Here is a 17,076-nt window from a genome sequence, read left to right as displayed (position 1 = left end):
CAACAACTGTGGCAGAAGAACAGCCTGAGATACATTACAAGAAGTGGAATTTAAAAATATATTCATCCAGAACCACAGCTGTACGAGGGGCCATCTCCTCACGTGACAGCCAAGCAAAGAGCTCATCCGATGTGACAGCAGCAGCGTGCGTGGGTGAGAGCCCCCGGAAGGACTGGAACATGTGTGATGCAGGAGGAGAAGGGTAAAAGCAGAAGATGGGTATTGGCATATGTCAGTAAGGAAGAGTGGTTTGGCTTTCTGCAGAGCGTAGGAAGAAAATGATTCCTTGAGTGTGTGCATGTTTCAAGACCAGCACTGTAGAATTAAGGGATTCTATGCTTGGAGAGATAAATTGGCTGCTTTTTGCATATTTAGTAATTTTTTCCTCCCAAGCTTCTGTCACCAGAAGTTCTCTGACTCCAGCTGTGAGGCAGAGTGTGAAGCATCCAAGAGTATTTTTTTAAGTATTCTACTGTCAACACCTGTGCAAAGGCTCCAGGAGAAGTATGCACCAGGCCTTGAGCTGTGCATGCCTGTCTGCATCTAGGCTTAGTCCTCAACTTTCCAAAGGCTTTACTTTGCACTTCTGCTCCCTTGCAACCTCCTCTCCTACTTAAATCAAACAGAAGCCTAAAGCAATGATATCCAGTTTCTTGCCTGCAGTTACAAGTCTTGTTTAGATACGTGTTAGAGCAGTCTGCCAACAACCTCTTCTCTCCAGGGCAGGAGAGGAAGGTCCACAGCAGCGTAAGCTGATCCAAAATGTGATTTGGGGGGACTTATTTTCAGAAGGAACAGCCTGTCTGCTCTCTTTGCATAAAGACTGGTGCTGAGGATAACAGACACTAAGCTACTCAGCCAGTAGAGTGACCCAAAACTAAAAAAATGGCTTTGTTTTCAGGTAGCTCCATCTCTTCGTACCACTGTGTGATCACACAAATCCCAGTGCTAACACTTCAAAGAGAGTAGGAGTGTGCAGCCATGGGTGAGGCAGAATGGCAGCCACCACCACTCTGATTAGTTTGAATTATCCTGAAACACCCTGCAAGGAGTACGAGATGAGCTGAAGCCAAGGAAGGGACACACATCTACCAAATGAACTCTGCAGTTTTGTCAACCTCTGCTTTACAGGAATGGGCTGAATTAGCTGGAAGCACAAATCTTGGCAGGGAAAGATGACACACGCTCCAACAGTCATTTGCATCTAGGTTCAGCTAAGAAAAAACATGCAATCTGCAGAGCTCGTTTGTTAATAAGTCTGGAAGGGCTATAACTCCTTCCCTTCTGGCATGTAATATTTGTACGTACTTCATCTCAAAGCACTTATTTTCCTGCTTTCTAAGGGACCAACTCCTGTAAAACCTTAAATAGGTTTCCTATTAAAGATGAAAGAACAGAGGAGAAGAAGGGTCAGCAGTGAGCAAATAAGTGGCCTGCTCCACGGTCTTAAGGGGTGCAAGATTCTCCATATTCCCTTTCTGAGTCAAAGAGTACTGTGCTACGCAGACCCCCTCTTCCCTCCTTTTGTGAAACTGATTTTTTGAGTTGGTGAAGTGGATATCTGCAGATAAAACATCAAAAATGCGAAGAAGTAAAATTACAGAAGCAGTAAGCTGGGAAGAAACAGAGCAGCAAGAAAATGGCACAGATCAGGTTGAAGGGAGAGAGATTCAAAAGTCTGGAAAAAGCCTCCAGTAAATCCCTCCTGCCATCTACAAAAGGCTCAAACCATTCCTGAGAGGTACAGACTGAGCTGGACCTGAAATTCTCCATGCAGGACCAGAAGAGTCATCAAAAATGGCAAACCTTTACTCCGCCCCACATTTCTGCCTTTCCTTTGAGTCTTACTATGAGGACATATCCCAAACCCTTCTGCAGATCATGGAGGAACACGATGCATCCTTCTCCTCAGCACAGGACTCCCATGCTCTGCTAGCCAAATTCAGCCTCAGGGCCACTGCTGCCTTCCCAAACACCAAACAAATACATTGAGTAAACCACTCACAAACCAAACTGGATGGGGCTGGTGCTATCCTGGATCCTCTGTACCAGCAGCCCCCAGCAAACCACAGAACAAAGAACTCTAGTTATTGTTAGCCTGACCGGCAGCAAGGGCCAAACTATGTGCAGTATTCCCTCCATCCTGGCTTGTAGGCTTAGCCCAATTGGATCCTCCCTTTCCTGTTATGGCCCCTTCTGTCTCCACAGTGAATGGTTTTACTCCCTTTGCATTTATCTCCTCGCTCTAACTGAAATACTCATTCTGCCCCAGCAGATTAAATCATGTTCGTGCATCACAGAAAACTTTCAGTTCACATACATAAGCCCAGAATTAGCAAAAAAAAGCCTGCCATGAGAAACAGGACTTGGATGCTCCTGTGCAGGAACAATATTTGATGTCATTCAGGAAGGCAGAAGCCAGGTCAGTGTGAGCCAATGCTCACAGAGCAGGAACCACCTTTTGTAAAAGAGATCAAGACTGTTCATGAGCTTGTTCTATGTTTTGACCTGCACTCTTCTTAGCAGCCTGTCACTAGGGAGATTAGCCACTCGCAGCTTTCCTCAGTTCAAAGAGATCCTGAAAAAAAGAGCTGGAGAAAAGGAGATTTGACTCCTCCCCATGATGCACCCCAAGGAGGAAACATACTCTACATAAAAGGCAAGGGCTGGGAAAAAAAGATAACTGAGATCAGCACCTAAGCAGTGCATAGGGGGAAAATGCTGTTTTCCCTCCTTCCTTTTCACCAAGGAAATTTCAAAGGGGAGTAAGACAAATAATAATAATAATAAAAAAGCTATCAAAGCAAGCTGGTGATTCATTAAAATAAAAAAATGCATTATGTATTGAGGGTAGTCAATTAGGAAATGCAAACTGCACACTGTCCTGTCACCCCAGGGGAAGCATAAGCAAGGGGAGTGGGAGGAGAAAAGGAAAAATATACAGGCGGAAACAAAAACCAGCTATGACCCCAAGGTGAGCAGCCTGTAGGAAGCAACACCTATCACTAACCCACACAAAGCAGCTGGAAGCCTGCTTCTGCCTCTGGATTATTGTGCAAAGAATGAACATAGCTACTCCCCAGACAGATACTGATTTGAAAGAATGTGGAATACTCATCTGAACAACTGGAGAAAGTATCCACATTCAGTCTCTCCAAGTGGAAGACAAACAAGGAAGCATCAGAAGCAAGTTCTTTTCTTCCCTAGGCTCAGTACAAGCAGTGTGCAGTGAGGCAGAGCACAAAGGGTTCCAGTTTCCTCCAGCACACCTACAGCCCTATCCTTAGATATGTACTCTCTCTCCATCACACACAAAAGCACTAGAGGACCACTGAGCTTGTGAACAGGCCTGCTGAGCACAATTCCAACAGGCCTCCTCCTTCCTGCTTTGTAAGATCTGACAAACATATTGCTCCAAAAAGAGATCATCAGGATTATCCTCCCAAGCCAGCCCCGCTGCCTGCGCACTGGCACTTCATTAGGATTCTGCATGACACTTTCCAAAGCCTGCATCCCTCATTGAGATGCTGACAGACAACCGGAGAACACAAAGTGCTCCCTCCCCTGCACAGGGACATTCCAGCCTGCAATTTCTGCTGTGACTCAATCAGCATCCACTTTAATGAGGCTATCTACTATCTCCAGGCCCTGGTGACTGATGTTTGAGCTTCCATCTCAGCCTTCAATTGCTCAGTCTCCCCTCTTCTCAGCTGCAGCCTTCCTTAGTTAACAAAATGAGAATAGGAGCAAGAGTTGCAGATGAACAGTACACCTAATTTCCAGTACTCTAGCTTCTAGCTGATCTTCGTCAGCTGATAATCAGTTTAACAGCTAAGAGCAAGCATGTTTAGCTGACAGGATTTGGGAATACATCTTGAAGGTTTGTGGTACGTTAACAATCTCCTGGGCTTTGTAGGAGATGTTTTTGTACAGGGTAATTTGGGTCACTTTTGATCAGCCAGTGTCTTCGGCATGCTGCAACAATTCCTCTTACAAATTTATTATTTGAGCTGCACCTCCCTTTTGTCCAATCTCCTACACCCTCCTGTCTCTTAGTACTTCTGTCAGTCCCAGTGTGCCCTCATCAGGAAGGACTGAACTGTTGTCTAATGAAATTACAAGGCATATGAATCAAGCCCATTGAGGCACGCAGAAGTTTACTGCTGTGTAGATTTATGCCTTCCTTGCACAGCATGAGATGCAGGTAAGGGAACCCCAGATCTTAAAGCTTCTTGGGCATATTCAAACTCATAGCAGAGCTGAGAAGAATTGTACCACACCTATAGGATTTTAACATCTCCCTTAGCTTTCCCAACCCATTTTATTTGTTTTGCTTTCTTGTCCCATTCACAATATTGTTCTCTAGAAATGAGGATGCAAAAAAAGTTTTATGGCATGAATTAATATTTAGAACATAGCATTTTTCTAACCTGTTATGATTTCTGATAATTCCTCATCTTTTTCTCTTCCTAGGCTTCCTGTTTGGTTTGTGTTTGCAGGTAAAATACATTTACTGCATAACTATGCATCATAGAAATGATGTATGACAAATCATTATAAACTCTGATCATTCTTTTCCTCTTGGTTTCCAAACTGTTTTCCTTAGCAGAAAACAGAGAGAAGCTGTACAGTATCCTTTAGAAAACAAGGACACTGCATAAACTGTTTCTTAGCAACAAACAAGTGAATAGCTCAGGTTCCCAGTCTGCTCCACAAAGGTACAACCAATATTTAGGAACTGAGAAAATAATGGAAGCAGGAAGACTCACCTCCCCCTTCTTTACAGTCATGGACTGCCGACGAGGAGTGATCTCCTCATTGATGCTGGAAAGGAAGTTCTGTGAGATCCGCAGGGCATCCTGCAGGAGTGGATGATCAGGGTGGCTCACTGGAGTGTGCTTGAGCAAATCCTGCCACCAAGAACACAAGCGAAGAACAGAATCATGAGCAGCACTGGCAAGCAGTGCCCCCAGAGCTAAGTCCCCAACTGAAGCCATCGGAGAAGATACTCCATGGCTTCTTACAGGCTAGAGTAAGGCTGAAGGCTGTAACTGCAAAGGAAGAGAATGACAACTTTGCACTTTGTAACATCACTGGGGAGCTACTAGGGTACCATGGGCTCCCTCTCCTCAGTGTAAACAGAAAAGGCTCCTATGCAGCATAGCAGCTTAATTTTTGCAGTCCTGCAGCTCAGTGGGAAACATGAGGGGAAAAGAAAATAGGAAATAGGAGAAAAGTTGGAAAGCTACCCTTCAGATACTTACATGCAGTACAAGTGTGCTGCGAGTCACTCGATCCACTGGCTTGTATAGCAGAGCTGTGAAAAAAAACACAGCAGGAACATAAAAAAGAGGTACCTAAATGCAGCCCTTACAGAACAACTTGTCCAATGCCAGTGAGCGTACAGGCACAGGTTTATTAACTGATGAGGTACTAGAAACTCTTCTCCAAGGTTAACGTGCTACACAGCCAGTACACATGAACACACAGAGGAAATAAACATGCTCTACAGCAAACAAATACCCACTTGTGAGCATACTCTGTCACACAGTGGATGAGGAGCACACAAGGTGGTACAGAACGACTGCAAATAGCATGGCACGCTTGCAACAATTTCCTGGCAACCTGCCTGGTCCCATAGGTCAGAATCAGGCCTTGCACTCTTAAAGTTGCCAAGGAGGTCCCTGAAAGGTTGGCAGTGCATCCCTCCTTCTGGAGTTCAGCATGACACTGTTGAGTGTTTCCAAACACCCTGATAATAGGCCAAAAAAGGAAGGGGATTGGCTTTTACATTAATCATTATGGAAGCTTCATATAACATAGCTTATCTTCTACTAAGGCAAGCACAATGAGAACTGAGCTTGACCAAGCTCTCTAGAGAAGGCAAAAAAATAGAGCAATTACTTCTAGGCTGATGTTTGTGCTAACATTGGGCCATTGGGTAGTAGGTGCTTTCTTAAGAACACAGCAGTCCTTTGGTTAGCCTGGTTATGCCCAAAGGGACTCATCAGGTTTAAGCTGGGCAGGAGATCACCCATGCATGCATGCAATTTACTATGCAGAAGCTCTACTACTTAGCAAAAAGGAACTGATTTTCCATGTAAAGCCAACAGAGACTCCACAACCTTCCAACATTTAAAAAGAAGAAGTGAGAGTGGAGGCTTGGCAACAGCCCCCACACAGTCCTGACAAACCAGTATCCTCTGCATGGATCACTCACTTTCCAAGGAATTTTTCGTCGTCTGATCTTTAGATTCCTTTGTGCTTCTAGCCTTTAGATTCTAAAAGAAAAAGAAAACCCACGTAGCAGACAGTCAATCACCTTGAAATATCACATGGGAACGTAAGAGACTATCTGCTCCTCCAAAGAAGGGCCAAAGAATGACTGGAGGACAGCCCTGTCACAGTTCAAATCAATGAAGGAAAAAAATATGCTTGTTTTCTTGATAATTTCACTATTGCCGTGACAAAGGCACCTACACATCTCAAATAATGATCAGATTTCTTAGGAGTTCACATCAGTAGAGAAGCAACAAAAGAGGGAACCACCTACAGCAACATAGGGATGGCAGATTTTTTAATCACCTGCAAGAGAAAGGCATGTCCACAACAATGCAGCCATTGTCATAGCATGTACACACCACCAACAAATAAAGTACAGGATTGGGATTTAGCACCCCCTGATTATACTTATCTATGCCCAGAGCTTGGTGACCTTGGAGAAGTCAGCTGTCTTTCGCAACAAAAAAGGAACAATGCCTGTGACTTTTCTTTTTTGCTACTGATAATAAATGGGAAACTCTGTGGAATGCATTTCAGTACTGAGAGAAAAGGAAGCACAGAGGAAGTACTCTGCTAATAAGCTGACACCACAGGAGCAAAGAAGTGGTCAGACAAAGGATCAGAACCCAATGGAAACCCTCAGTTAAGAGAAAATAGAAGAACTTGCACTCTGTTGATTAGTACATCAGATCCCAACAGGCAAGACTTGCTTCCCTAGTCTCACAGAGGGAATGCTCCATTTTACCTCTTTATCATAAAAATCTAAAAGGGGCGTGCAATATTGAATGTACTCAATAGCTTTTTCAGAGCAATAAACACCATCAGTATTATTCAGCTCTGATTATTTATTTGCTTGTTTTTAAGGATACAGATATGAAGTTCACGTTTTCTTGGCAACTGAGTTCTTCAAGATATGATCACTGCAATGCAAACAGTGAAGGAGACCACATGCACTGTAGGCAAAGCTGGTGGCCTGGGAAGCCTGTAAAAAGTCTTCAAAATATTTTGACACAAAGTACTCCTCTTAGAGGAAATCAGAGCAGCTGGCAAATAGTCTAGATTACACTTAATGCACTTGCCATTTTAAACAGAATTTTGTCTCCTCTTCTCCATACCAGGGAAGCCTGCAATTCCACTGATAGACATAATGCAAGCCATCAAAGATGGCTTTTTTACATCCAGTCAGCATCATCATTAGGAAGATCAATATTTGAGATGCTCAAATAACAACTTTCCCTCTAGAAATGCATGCAGGTGGCACAGAGCTGAAAAGCTCACAGGAATGTCAGTTGTTATGACAAGATTTTCTGGGTAGGGACAGCATATAAAGGCAGTCTATAGGATAACCTCTATTAGCAAAATATAAATCATTGTAAGAATGCAAGCTGAAGCAATGAGTCTAAGGGAGCTCATAACTCCTCCAGAAGTCAGGGCTGCAAAGATTGCTGGAGAATAGATAAGTGACACTGCAGGGTATTAGTCAGATTCAGATGGCTCATGTGTCTGAATACCGTGACATTACCTCAGAGATTTCAGCAAACTGAGCATTGGCTTGGCAGCATTTCTCTGCTGTCTCCATGGCAACTTCATAGTTATCCACAAAGGCCCGGTACACTCCCAGCTGGCTGGCCTGCAGGAAGCAAAACAAAATCAAATAAATGCTGAGGAAGACGAGTTTGGAATGGCCAGATTGAGTATCTAATAATCAGGTCATGTTCCTTCACAACAAAGAATCACGGGGAATACTGAGCAGGCCCAGAAAGACATCTCTAACCTGATAAAAGCTTAACCAGGGCAGGTCTTCCATACACCCAACTCCAAATATCCTGAACAGATTCACTTACTGGCCTGTGAGGATGACACATCTTTATTATTGCCATCTATTTTTCCCTTCTGAACTGCCAGATTAATATCTATTAATATTTTAGCTCATTGATGTAACTGGAACTGCTGGATGTTTGCCACAAAATATGAATCAGACAGGAATGATTCAGCCAAACAGCACAAATGCGACCCCAGTAAGCTACTAGCTGGGGCTTTTGCACACATGCTGGTCACACTAAAACAAGCCCAGATATTAAACTATACATGCATCAGTAAACGTTGTTATAAAGACAGAAGATGCTGAAAATGTAGAAGAAATCCAGCACAATCTGTTTGTGAAGGCAGTGACTGCAGCACTTAGGTCCAGGTGAAGATGGAACAGAGTCCAGTAATGAGCCATTATCATCACTGAGCCCTCGCACTGATCCCATTTTCTGACTTATTAACTGCAGCCATATTTGTGCCAGAGAACAAAAGATCCAGCTCAGGAAATCCCTGGGTAGCTTCCAAGCTTGTCTGGATCGCAGAGCAGTCTTTATGTTGTGGAGCAGCACAGGCTGTGCTGTAAACACCTCAGCAGCTTGAGTGTGCTTTCAAATGTGTGGTCAGTAGTGAGCCAATAGGTGGGGTGCTGTAAAAGACTCCATTTAAAAGAAGCTTGTTACCAGAAAAGCTTACATTTACCCTATCACTTCTACAGCTCCCCTCTGGCCAAGAGGTACAGGAGGCAGAGCAGTGAACTTTCTCACAGACAGTGCTCTTTTCCTCTCTGGCTCTCCCATAACCAGTGTTCTCCATTCTCTCTGAAGCTTTATGCAAGAGATGATGGATGAGAAAAAGGCACTGTCTGGAGAACATTTGCTGCACCAAATGTTAGCTTTAGCTAACTGAGACTCTTCTCTATGGCAAGTTTTACTGAAAGACTAGGTACTGCTCTAAACTCTCATGCCATAAAACATGCTTATGACTGAAGCTGAAAGAGACTGTGCCCAGTTTGCCAGAGGTGACCCAGCCCCAGCTGCCAGTGGGGCACAAATCCCTGAAGAAGTAGCTGTCAGAATTACTGCTCATTGTCAGGGCTCATGACACTCAGGTTTGGACGATGCCAGATGACAAGGCAGAGCTTTAGAGTTTCTCCATTATTGTGTGGCTCTTTCATTTCCTGCTACTGCTGAACAGGCTCCAGAAGCTTTGTTTTTCTTCCCTACAGATGCTGTCATTAAAACATTGTTTCCACTAAAAACTGATCTTCCAATCAAAGCAATAATGCTCCCCAAATTTTCATGCTAGTTTGAGTTTTTCCTTTTTCATTTAAAAAGAGCATAGTGAAAACTTAATAAATTTTGGTAAAATGAGTTGGTTTTTGGTGAAAAGTTTTCCATTCTTGAGAACTATTAGATAGAATATTTGCTAAATATTTATTTCTAAAAATTGTACAAAATATTCCAGAAACACGAGAAGCCCATTTCACTCCCACATTCTTGATGATTTTTGTTGTTGATGTTCCCTTCTCTTTCCTTTGCTTCAACAGGAAAACTCGTTCAACGACAGGACAAGAGGCAATGGGCACTAACTGGAACACAGGAGGTTCTGCCTGAATACCAGGAAGCAGTTCTTTACTGTGCAGGTGACTGAGCACCAGAACAAGATGCCCACAGAGGTTGTTCAGCCTCCATCCTTGGAGATATTCCAAAGCCTCTCAGACACAGTCCTTGGCAGTCTGCTCTGGGAGACTTTGCCGGCCTTCCTTGAACAGGGAGGCTGGAACAGATGACCTCCAGAGGTCCCTTCTGACCTCTGTATCTATTCTGTGATTCTGTGAAAAAGGTAGAATAACAGCCACTGGCATTGCAAATGGATGATAATTTGTGCCAGACCACATGAAATTCTGGAACTTGTGACACACACTAACTTCAATCCACATTGCTTTTTTTTTTATAAGATGTTCAAGAAAATTTATGTTCACAGAGACCTCAGAATAATAGCAAGGATTCCAGCCTTTATCAACAAATTGCGTAACGCAACCACAACTAAACAATCTTTTCCAAAAGATTTGATGTATATCCTGTAAAGATATCTTCTAATGCCTGGTGATCTTGCTGTCTCTCCCATCTGCCAAAAATGATGGGCTTTACTTAATGCAGCAAAGAGTTCACAATTCCCACTGACTCTGTACCAAACCATCAGAATCCAAAACCACTAAGCTAGCTCAGTTGCCTGCACTGGGTCAATTTGTTTCTTTGCTTCCAATACTAATAAAAATAAAAAAAAAACACACCGATTCTGTTACAAATTCCCAAGAATCAAAGGAAGATAAATATGGGAATGCCACAGAAGGGCCTGTAACCACCATCAGCAAGAAATGGTCTTAAACAAAGACCTAAATAGCTGCAGAGGTTGAACCTTCCCAACAGTATTCTGTTACATCTTGTTGCTGTGCAATAGATGAGAGCAGAGGGGCATTCTGACAGTAAGGCAGCTGACACGGCAGTGCATACGAAGCAGTAGCTTTCATGGAAATAAACAGGAGGCATTACTTTCAGAACAACCTATGTATATCTTTGCTTCAGCAACCAGAAGCAATTGGTTTTGTCTTCTTAAACCAGATGCTTAAATTGCACATGTAAAGCTACTGGCCAACATATCAACTTGACCCCTTCTGGCTAAAACATGCTGGCAGTGAAATGCAGCTTCCCATATTTTCATCTTGAGCTGTCAGCATGCATGGAAAACATCCCCTTCCAGGCCCTTCTCCCCCTGCTCCACAGGCAGTGGTGCTGGTACTGGGCTACACAGCTGCTAACAATTGAGTGACCCTGGTAAAGAGCACTCCCCATCCAATAAACCCCTCACTGGAATGTCACTCCTACCCTGAGAATCAGAGGCACCTCAGGAATGCAGAGATTCTTTTCTTTTCGAAAAGGAAAAAACAGCCCTTTTAATCCCTTTGCTCTCTGCATGCGCTAGGGGAGAGGCAAAAGAGGCCAAAGGAATCTCCTAGAATGCAAACAATTTTTCATCTGACTCAGAAACTCAGCAATTTTAAATCAGCCTTAGGAATATGCTTTACATGACTTCGGCCTGAGAATTTTGTTGAGGCTGCTTGGAGAAGTCTCAGTATCATCTGCATCACCTCAGCTGCAGGGGGAATATCAAAGTCACTGTAGTGCTAGAAAAGCAAAGCTAAAGGCAATCACCATAAAAAATTGTAGATGCAAAGCACCATAGAGAAAAGGGAAATACATGTGAGAGAGCTCAGCAATAAGGAAAAATACTTATCTTTTGGTGTTAAAAGACTTTAAAAAAAAAAAAAAGAGAGAGAGAGAGAACAAACACTGTCATTCCTCAGTCTTCCTGTAGAGTAAATGGTTTGATGATGCTGCAGACAGCCTGGAGATTCAGCATTTCAGTAAAACTGTATTTGTATTAATATCATAGCTTGTTGGAGTCTGTAATTAACAGCAATGAGAGAGCCATTTTTTCCACAGTGAGGCAAAGCTAGAAACCTGTCATTCACACAGACACAGGTTTCCATCCCTTCAGTACATGCAAAGTCACCAGAAGAAGCTGTAGCAGCACGTGTGAGATGAATGAGAGGTAAGAGAAGCTTTGGTGACTGCAGCCAACTCACCAGCTTTTGGAAGAGGTCTCCGACACGTTGCTGGTGACTCCACTGCTGCACTCGGGGAAAGAGTCCATCATAGAATTCTTTGTGGATCTCATAGAGCTCAGGCACTTTGAAGAATATTGTCTCAATCTGCTGACTAGTCAGCACAGGCTGAGAGGTGGTGGCAGCTGCTTTCAAAGGCTTCATAGGCTGAAATGAGAGATGAAGGAAACCATTACCATGCAAACCAAGTACATTCACCCTTGCCACATTACAAAACATACTTCCAAAGAGTTGCATTACAGCCTATTAATAAGTGATATTTGCATTCACACAACTGCTGAAAGCTAGGCATTAGCTTTCAGCTAATTCTCTCATGGAGATCAGCCACCTCTGGTATGTGGATCTTCCCAGGATATTAATAGCATGATTAAAATCACTTCGCACTCAGTTTCCTCAATCTCTATCCAACTGTAGAGAAGCGTGTCTAATAATTAGCACTGAATACTGACAGTGCTCCTGCATGCTATCAGATTAATACCTCCTGGGTTGTGCCATATCCAGTCCTTTCCTTTGGCTTCTTTCTCTCGACTAGAGAAGTGGCTAACAGGAATCTTTTGCATGAGCAACTGACAATCAAGGTAGGTGAAGTTCTGGGAAATTTTGGATGGAAGTAGCAGCAAATAGGCAAGTACTGGTGCTGGAAATGTAGCAGTGCTTACCAGCAGCAGAGCCTCCAAGTGGCTCAGATAGGTTTCCTCACTGGCCAGGATTCCTGACAGGACCCATTTTCTCATCTCCAGGCCTTTCTCCAGATCAGGCTCACTCTATAAAGAAGTTGTTAAGTGAGGAGAGGAGAAGAAAAAAAAGAGAGAGAGAGAATGAGAATGGAGGGGGTAAGGAGAAGGCTGATAAAAAACAACTCATGTTTAGTGTCAAGATTCTAGAAGCAGACATAGAAACACCAAAGAAAATTTTTATTTACCAGAAAATGATGGCACTTATTTATAAATGTTAGCTTTAGTCATCTATCTTTGGTGCCTGGGTTTCTTCACATAAATCAAAATTTCAAACTTTACAATTCAAAAATCTATTATTCTAAACAAATTGTAGGGACCTTTGGTTATGTGCAGTTCAGTCTCTCTTCCCATGAGAATTCTCTATGATTTTGTTCCAAAGCCATGTGTTTCTCTACACAGACAGGATCACTTTCCCTGTTTCTACACAGATGCACATGAATATAGAGCAGTTACAGCCTGACATTGCTGTTAAGATGGCTGTTCTTTCTCCCACTCTTTACTATTCACCAAGTTATTTTCACTGCCAGCTTGCACAAGCTCTATTTTTAGTTAAAAGACTGAATAATCAGCACTGCTTGGATCGCACATGCTGGTTTTCTTATTGGAATTCCATAAAGCAGTTCTTAACCAAAACAACTGGGGAAAAAAGAGAGAGAAGAATAAATACATTCATGGGCAAACACCGATGTTAATCATCAAGTTTTAAGAGAAGTAATAATTTCTTTTCTACATTTCAATTATCACTGAAAAACATTCAACCTGACAAAATGGAGTATCCCCATAAATTCTGAAGAAAAAAAAAAAAAGGAAAGCCAAACAGTGGAGGTTATAAATAATGACACACCACCAGCACCACATTTTACAGAATGTCATTTTCAGCTTTTTATTTCTATGAATGACTACCTAAAAAACAAACAAAAATTCCTATTTTTGCATCCTTGTATTGTTGTTAAAAGACTCTAAGAGCAGAGACAACCGTTAGATCTGAAAAAGTAAATAGGTAAATACTTCTAAGGGCTTTGGGTAGAACGTTAGGGACTCCATCCTATTCCTGTTAATACCTACAGGAATCTTTGGCTATTGATCTCAGCAGGATGAGGATTAGGAAACATTAACAGTATGTTCCACTCTATTGACTGAACACAGAGCCTGTCTACAGCTGATTTTCAATAGCTCTACTTCGAGTCCCACGCTCTGAACCTTGCAAATGTATATACGAGGTTCATTATGGAGAGATGGTACCTTGGTTACAGGTAAGCTTACAGCAGCTATCACATTAAGTGCAACCTGGAGCCCACGCACCGTGCTAAGAAAGAAATGGATCCTCACGCTCCCAGATATTTTTGGACTCAGTGTCATCAATAACCACCCTGATTTTTGAATGCTTTCTTTATATTTCATAAGCTATTTTCTAGGCTAAAAGACTTTGCAGCAACTACTTTATAAAAATTTTGTGAGGTGTCAAATACCGCTAACACCTCTTAAAGGAAAGTGACAGACAGAAGCTGTTCTAAGCATAAGAGTAAAATGTACGTGCACACCGTGTAGGACATGGAAAACATTTGTCTTTGTATCCCACCTTTCAACAAGGTTCATTAAGAACCACGCTGCCTTTTAAAACCTTGAAAGGGCATCTGAGAGAAACCAGGAACTCGTGGTTGAGCATTCAGACGCAGAAGATTTAAGAAAAACACCCAGTGACAAAGTGACTACATGGTGACAGGAACAAAGAAACACTGCAACGCATTTCTGTGCATCTCTATGGCATTTCTTACAGCTCAAACAGTAATCTTTAACTGATAGTCATAACAGATATGACTGATCCTGAAAGTTTCTGTACTGGTAGCACCTGGATAGCTGCTCAGATACCACTGTTAGGCATGGCACATGCATGTAACCCAGAAAGACAGCACCAAGATGTTTAGCAAAGATTTCTTTCATTTAAAGAGGTATCTAGCTGCCTGCGTGCAGCTCCTGGGAGCCCTGATGCAAGACAAACACTAATCTTTGGGTTTCCAAAGATTTCTTAGCACGTTTACAAAAGAAAAATGCAGCTTCATAGAGAAGCATCAAAAAACAACTGACAGTGCTCCAAAGTCCCCACTGCTGAGGATGAAATAACTGGTCAGTGTTGACACAGCACTATAATTATGTCTAGCAGGCTCTCTTAGAGGAGGTGGGGGCTTAAAAACCAGCTGGGTATGTTTGTAACATCTGTGAGGAGCACCACACGACAACAAGCAGCTTAAATGATTCAAACTTCCCCATCGCAACTGTGACACAACAGTTTTCATTATAGCACTGAAAACAGCTTTCCTCTTCACAAATAAAAGCTTTAATTTATATGCCAGTTCTTGCTGGGCACCATCAGCTGACAGAGACAGCACTTTCTGCCTGAATGTTAATTTCCTCTCAAAGACATTTGCTTTCAGGGAGACAAACATCTCCCAGGACACACTACAGGCTCTCCTTCCTGGCCATTAACACAAGGTCACATTGAGAAGCCCATAGTATTGTCCTAACTCTTTTTATAGGAGCATTTTCCAAGTATGATGCTTACAAAACGACAGCCTCAGATCCAGCCAGCCTGAACAGGGCCTAGCTGCTTTAAGCTACGGTGCAGCAGTTGCTGAGGAAACTCTCAGGGGATTTTATCCAACAATCGCAGAGCACACTGCAAGGTTTCCGACCTTCAATTTACACAAAGTTTCCTCAAATGTGAAGAAATGATCTCCTGCTGCTGTCAGGGATCAACAGGACACCATGCTGCTGTCTCCATTGTGCTGCCACTCTGTATTTCTCCCTGAGAAGCAGAGCCCGACATGAGCCTCCTGCTGGGCATGGCCTCTTCTGACAATGTCATCTGATGCACCAAGGAGCTGCTCTTGCTGCTAGAACTTCTGGAAAGCCTTAGGGTGCTTTTAAGTTATTCTTGTCATGCAACTTGCACAATGACTGAGAAATTCACTAGCAGCTAGTGCCAAAATCAAGTTTATTATTTGGTATCACGATATTTCTTGCTTACAGAATTGGAAACAAGCTCACCTGCACATTCAAAACAAGTCAGAGCAATCAGCAAGCAAAGATATTGCAACGCTGTCCTTCTGCTCTTCCCTTAGAGCACACAACAAGATGATGCACCCAGCACCAAGGGTAATTTCTGCTTTGGCCATATCTGAAGGAAGGGGAAAAAAGAGCAACCCTGTAAACCACAAAGCCCCACTGACTGCTCTGTGTCTGTGCTCCAGGCAGAACAGCAGTTAAGAAAGGGAACATCCTGGGCCCAAGAGGCATCACCCAGACGTACACCTGTTCAGGGAGATCTGCCAAGCCTGGGTACTCCTTCCCTGACAGGAAACAGTCTGAAATCTCCAAGTAGTTTGTGGCAAAGTAGGGAGCTGATACTACATCCAGAAGATCACATTAGCTGGGGAAAATATACCTATTAATATACCTATGTGCAGATGGGATGTTCTCAGCAGGATGTGGGAGCAGCCCATACTGGCAAACTCTGACCACCAAGCAGAGAATTCCAGGTGGTCAGCAGTACATCCCACGCCTCCTACCTGCCTTGGTTAGCCTGTTCTTGACTAGTACAAGTCTAACTAGTATTTCATGTTCTGATTTTATCCCTACCTTTTTGACTCAAGGATCCATTTCTAGCCTTTCCCCCTGGGCCTTCCACCTTTTGATTGTCTCTCTACCCACAGGTTTAGGAATCACAGAATCACAGAAGTGCCAGGGTTGGAAGGGACCTCAAGGATCATGAATCTCCAACCCCCCTGCCACACGCAGGGCCACCAACCATCCCAGCTAATGCTAGACCAGAATAAATCTGTTTTATAAAACTCTACTAGGGGAGCAGCCACAGCATTCCTGTCTGTGCTCTGTAGGAGCTGTGAGCATCCAAGAAGCAGCCAGCTCTCAACAAAACAAGCTAGAAATCAGTGTTTTGTTCCCACCCTCAATGAATTACTAATACATATATATAACATAGGGAGGGAAGATGGAAGATAACGTAAAGGAAGTTTCATGGGTATTTCACACCTACAGTGTTTGACTGTTTCATTCTCAACTGGGTGGTGCATCTTGCTATTCCAGTGATTTAAAAACCAATCACAATCATAAATAAAATTCTGCAACCTGAATCAAGGCCAGTCAGAGTGGATAGTAGCATTAAAGATACCAGAGAGCGTGCATATGCTGGCCTGAAGCCATGGCTGTTTTGAATGTGTTTACAGCTTGTCAGCCTAAGTACTCTAGTTTACTAAGCAGGTTGGCACTGCTTGTATTCAATTACAGCAAACCTGAGATTCTCCAGCTCCAAGGATTAGACAAGTTCAGCTCTTCCCGACTCTTTTTAAAGAGCTCAGAAGTTTGTGGTTGTTATTTAAATTAACAGCAATAATTGCTTTATTGGAAATGTTAAAAGAATAGAGATTAAGAATCTAGAAACCACCACGTGTAAGATTTGGCCAACTGGTTGCTGCCAGAACAGCTCTGTAAAGAAAACCAGTGCTTCAAAGTGGGCGTATGAAAGGCACTTTAACTCTCAAGACCTTC

The 17,076-nt window shown here is 42.9% G+C and overlaps 1 protein-coding gene across 1 annotated transcript in view; it reads right to left on the bottom strand.

Annotated features, from left to right (window-relative positions):
- BCR (BCR activator of RhoGEF and GTPase) overlaps positions 1-17,076 on the bottom strand; it is a 98,548-nt gene that overhangs the window by 28,287 nt on the left and 53,185 nt on the right. Inside the window, exons 3-8 of the mRNA XM_031592300.2 lie at positions 12,436-12,540; positions 11,738-11,923; positions 7,805-7,912; positions 6,221-6,281; positions 5,265-5,317; positions 4,770-4,910 (exon numbers count right to left, since the gene is read on the bottom strand). Coding sequence (XP_031448160.1) covers positions 4,770-4,910; positions 5,265-5,317; positions 6,221-6,281; positions 7,805-7,912; positions 11,738-11,923; positions 12,436-12,540 — 654 coding nt within the window. The remainder of the gene's footprint in view (positions 1-4,769; positions 4,911-5,264; positions 5,318-6,220; positions 6,282-7,804; positions 7,913-11,737; positions 11,924-12,435; positions 12,541-17,076) is intronic.

Source organism: Phasianus colchicus, chromosome 18, assembly GCF_987193195.1.
Source record: "Phasianus colchicus chromosome 18, bPhaCol1.hap1.1, whole genome shotgun sequence".
In the NCBI taxonomy this organism is placed as follows: Eukaryota; Metazoa; Chordata; class Aves; order Galliformes; family Phasianidae; genus Phasianus; species Phasianus colchicus.
This window is presented reverse-complemented; position numbering and strand designations above follow the sequence as displayed.